Below are 5,394 nucleotides of genomic sequence, written 5' to 3' on the forward strand. Positions count from 1 at the left end.
GCTGTGAGCTTGATTTGATGTTGAGTCGATCGAGCCTGCCAGTTTATATAGTGGCCATAGCCACTTGGACACGAAGGCCGCGCTTACGTTTACCCATGCAGCTGGCATCGCTGACATCGTAGCTCAAAGTCTTTGACTCCGTTCCAGTTTAGTGGGCCAATCCAAGCCGATGCGATCCGTTGTTGGTGCACACGCACACTTGGCACGTGCCGGGCCTAATTCGGTTTGACTTTGTAACCGGGGGCTGGGTAATTGAAATGCGTCAGCCCGCAGGGCGGAACAAAGGCCGTAAAGCAATTATGATCGCAGAATCCCACTTGAGGGGTGGCTATTCAAATGGCGGAGGATTTTGATGTTTACCTCCATTATTCAGGAACTACAAACTATTAGCAGACGAATTTTCTGAGACATTAAACACAAAATCTGACTAGCGTAACAAACATAAGTTTTTTGTTAACTGGTAGCGCTGAGCTAAATCATTAAATAATTATAATTAAATTACATTAATTAAGTGTTGGGATTAAATAGTTACTTTTTTGTGTATAATATAAACTTCTAACTTCTAACTTTATTTCAAAGGTGTATATTGTTTGATATAAAGTAAAAACCTTTTCTATAAATTAAGTTTAAAAAAGTAAAAGCTATTACCTAAAAATCCTTTTATGCTATTTTATATTTACTGCAATAAAATCTAAATCTAAGATGATATGCTAAAGTAAAAATGTGTATAAGTATTTTTATAGTTACTTGTAACCCTATTAAATCTAAATCCCAACAATGTTCATCTAGTTTAGTTTAAAAAGTTTATGCCATTTATAAAATTTGGTTATTTGCAATTTTCCTTAGAAATTTCGACTAAAGTAACAAGTTTTTTATTTAAATTAAATTAAAATGGTTTAAAGTCTAAATTTGGAAAGCTTTGAGCCACCTCCGACAATCTTCTCGGTGGTTCCGCATATCCTTTTTTCTCTTCCCCAGGAAAACTGCTTTGTTCTCATGAATAATTTGTGGAAACCACTTAAAGGCGGCCGCCCCTTCTTCAAAGTCTTTCAAATGTCGCTGGAATTTTCTGGTCGAATTCAAAGCAGACATTTTTTAATAGACTTCATCTTGATGAGGGCCTGGGATACGGATACGGCTTAGACTGTTTCTCGAGGTGGGGGTTTCATGTGTGCCGTTCGCTTTTTACGGCACTTAAACGACGCATTAACGCGCACGCACAGCTGCTGCCACGCCCCACGCTGTTGTCGCACCACCACCGCCCCCAGATCCTGATCCCGATGCAGACATAACCCCGGCCAAGTCAGAGGCAGCTGCGCCTTTATTACGGCAATAAACTCAACTTGGGCCAGGGACTGGGCGAAAAAAAGCAAAAGTGCCGCGAATATTTCACGCAACTTGTTTAAAGTTCCTTGATGATGCCCTGTACCAAGGAATATTCTTGGGGTAGCTTGGTGATTGCAAGTCTTTGTTGTTCTGAGTCTGCACAAAAATATATGCAGTGAGTTTTATTATTTTTGAACATTCTTTTGAGAATAAAGTAAACGTAAATCATATTTTAAGCACTCCCAACTCCTATGTTATATTATGTGAATAAACTTGAATGCAGAGTACATTTATTTTGGTAAAAAACTTTTTTATCGCTAACACTTTAAAATACGCATATATTTATAGAGGTTTATAATATAATATATTAGTTTTAACAGATTTAAATTTTTATATTTATTTGTTAGTTATTTGTTATTTGTTTATTTACGTAATGGATCATCTTGTCCAATTTGTATCTTGATTTTATATTATAAAAAATAAAATTTATCATATTTATTGAACGCGATGTATTAAGGATGTACGAATGTCGAGAAAGGTCCACTGCTCACTTCTTTTGCTTTCGAAATCCTTGTCCCAAGCTTTGTCCCTGTCAAACGGAGCGAATTTTTGTGCGCGACTTTTTGTGGAAATTTCTTGCTTTTTAATTACTTGCCGGCACTCGTGGATACATGTAAATCATCCCCGGCTCCCAGGGGATTGCTCTTTGATTCGCTCCCGGCTTGGGCCACTCGAGAGTTGCGGGCACTGCACTTGAATTGGCTAAAAGGGAGATCGACGGGCGGTAGAGGAAGTGCCATCAAAGCTTTTAGGCGGATTAACCAATATAATAATTTCAGTAGCAAGTCCTCGCCGCAAACTTGACAATGAAAGCAGCCTGGCGGCCAGGAGGGAAGTCAAGTGTCAAAACAAATATGTATGCCTCCTGCGGTTGCCGGAGCAGTTTTCAATTCGAGGCCCGCTCCCGGCAGCATGATTGTGCATTTAGTAGACACCACCCACACCCGACCACAAAGGATGTCGGCCCATTGGCAATAGGCTGGCTCGTATGCACAGGCACATGGCAAACACTTGAGCCGCACAAAAGGAGCGAAGGAAGCGGCAGGATGCGCGCCAAATCCTGCGCCAGCAACATCATCATCAACAGTGGCTTGCGAGCAAACCAAAAGAAGAACTGGCAACAATTTGTTGAACTCTGAAAAAAATTCTAGCATAGTGCGTGGAATTCTTAGGAAAATAATTATTAAAATATGTTGTGCAAAGTATTTAAAACGAGATTTGAAAGTTATTTGGTTTAAAAATTCAATGGCTAGCACTGCAAATGTAGTTTTCTCCTTGTCATTTTATGAAAGAATTTAATGATAGTTTTAAAAATATCCTATATTTTAATTATTGTAACATGTTTTTACTATTAAATTTTAAGAAGAATAGAAGTAAAGTTTTTGCGGAATAATATTGAGAATGGACCGATTTATGATATAATTGATGAGATTAAGTTCTTTCCAAAAATTTGTAAGTTAGAGATGGCGAATTGATAGGATAAGTATATTGCATTTTAAGATCAAAAGTAAAGTGACTATACAAACAATGTTGGCAAATTACATTTAATTGCTTATGAATATAAGGAAATTTACTTAAAAGATGTTGAAAAACTATATCCATGTACAGCATTAATGTCAGAAAACCTATTATTGAAATATTTTGAGATTTTTGAAACTCCACGAGATAAGATTTATCTACAATTAATCTATATTTTCCTGTGTATTTTTCCCACATTCTCTTGAATTTACCACCCTTTTGAGCAGAGATTCTTTTCAATCCCTTTCCTTTCCATTTTATCGCCACCACTCGCCAATCCAATGCATTGCTGAATTCGCGTAATTGGCATTTTTAAGCAAAATTCACGCTTCAACACTTTTTCAAGTGTGAGACTGCCACTGCAGGAGTATCAGGACATATGTGACTGTAAAGCCTGAAAGGGAGTGAGTGGAACTGGGGCCTCCACCACAGTGCATCCTTACAACGTGTGCTTTAGCACACACGACAGCCTGCACTCGATATTTCTAATTAGTGAGTTTTAAGCTCTTTGCCCGCAATTTGCGACATTTATTAATTAATTTCTGGCAGCGGTAAGAGTGGATTATTAGACTGTTATTAGCCGGATTTATTGTGGGCTATTAAAATAGGCAGGCAGTAATGGTGCGGAATAAACTGATAATTTCCTGATGAAGCGTTGAAATAACATCCATAAATCACACTATTTTAGCTACCTTTTCGGAGGCGGTTTAACCCGCTAAACCTATCAAATTGTAAACGCATTGCAGCCGCCAAGGTCAGGGACAAATCGCCAAGCGAATCGAAGTAACGGACGCTCAGGCACGCACCAAAATAAGACATGGCCAGGTCTAGACCACGAAAACTAAAAAACAAAACAGTAGCGATCCGGCCAAGAATTGCGCATGCGCAACGTCAATCGAAAGTCGTTGACTTGGCAACCATCGATGGCTGATCTAAGAGCGTGAACCGCATTCATAAACAGCTCGGAAAGTGTAAGTGGCTATAAAAGAGCCGTGCAGCTCTCTGTTGGACATCACAAACCAATTGGCCATCCACCAAGTGACAATCCAAAAAAAAAACAAAATCATCATGTTCAAATTCGTAAGTACAAAAGAATTATTTTGAAAAACTTTTTAAATGCAACTTCAACTTGCAATACACAAATTATCAAACTAGTAAAAAATTGAAAAATCTTTTGCATTTTTATATTTTGTCTGATCAGTTTTATTTTGGTAAAGAAAAAGAACTTTAAAATTTATTGAATGAATCAAAACAAAAATTAAAATTTTTTTGACAAATTTTTAAAAATCAGAAACCAAGCTTAAAATCAATGTTTAATACCGTTTAACTACCCTTTAAAAACTGCTACAATTTTTTTAAAATTAAATTCCTTAAAATCAGTTAAATTTTTTGTACAAAAAATGTCTTTAGAATTGAACTGTATATCCTGATACTGATCATATCCTTTTTTAGGCTGCTATCTTCTTCGCTGTTGTGGCTGTGGCTGCTGCCAAGCCCGGAATTGTGGCTCCTCTTGCCGCCGCTCCTCTGGCTTATACCGCTCCGGCTGTGGTGGGCAGTGCCGCCTACGTGGCCCCCTACGCCTCCAGCTACACGGCCAACACCGTGGCCCACAGTGCCGCCTTTCCCCGCAGCCTACACCGCCGCCTATACCGCTCCGCTTGCTGCCGCCTATACCGCTCCAGTCGCTGCCGCTTATGCCGCCCCATACACCCGCTTCGCCGCACCCTACACTGCTCCCTTCGCCGCTCCCTACGCCGCCGCCTACACCTCCCCCCTGGCCTACAGCTCGCCCTATGTGGCCCGTCCGTACGTCGCCGCCGCTGCCGCTCCTCTGCTGCTGAAGAAGTAAATCAACGGATTGTGAACCCCAAGGAAAATATTGCCCCGTGGGCTTGACCCATGGCTTGGTATTTGTTTTCCAAACACCCCAACTTGTGATGCAATAAAAATCTAAGATTGTATAACTATGGTTTTTTATTATGGGTGATCCAAATTGCAAACAAAAATTTACAACTTTTCTGTATTTTGAAAGGCTTTTGGACTGAAAATATTTCAATAAAATTTAAAAGCAATCTAAATAAAACTTTAAGCTTTTATACACTTTTTATAAATCAACTTATTTCTGAATGATAAAATCATAAAAAAAACTCAGATATCTCCATAAATTTGAAAGTATTTAAAAACCAACTGACTACGAAATCTTCATAGACCCCTATGACATTCCAGAATAGGTTTTTATGGATTAGCATGCGCAGCGTTGGCTACCGCATATTTAAAATGCTCCATTAGCGAGTGGTTTTTTGCGGCCATTTGAGCTAAGCGTTCAATTATTGCTATATGTCGAGGCTGCGGATTGGGGCTGCATATCAATGAGGATGACTGAAAACCTCTTTCATCTGTGATGAAATTGTTGGTCTGGAGCCGAAAGCTTCCGTGAGTTTGGTTATATCCTTAAGCGTGAAAGCCGAAATTACCGCAGCAACCGCA

General features: G+C 39.2%; 1 protein-coding gene across 1 annotated transcript; it reads left to right on the forward strand.

The window, feature by feature from the left end:
- Nucleotides 1-3,934: 3,934 nt before the first annotated feature.
- On the forward strand, nt 3,935-4,868 carry LOC108037072 (pupal cuticle protein C1B). The gene is given in 3 exon segments (XM_017113524.2): nt 3,935-3,984; nt 4,357-4,527; nt 4,529-4,868. Coding segments are annotated over 3 exon segments (411 nt in total). The 5' UTR covers nt 3,935-3,972; the 3' UTR covers nt 4,757-4,868.
- Nucleotides 4,869-5,394: the final 526 nt, after the last annotated feature.

Source organism: Drosophila rhopaloa, unplaced genomic scaffold (assembly GCF_018152115.1).
Source record: "Drosophila rhopaloa isolate 14029-0021.01 unplaced genomic scaffold, ASM1815211v1 contig_163, whole genome shotgun sequence".
NCBI lineage: Eukaryota > Metazoa > Arthropoda > Insecta > Diptera > Drosophilidae > Drosophila > Drosophila rhopaloa.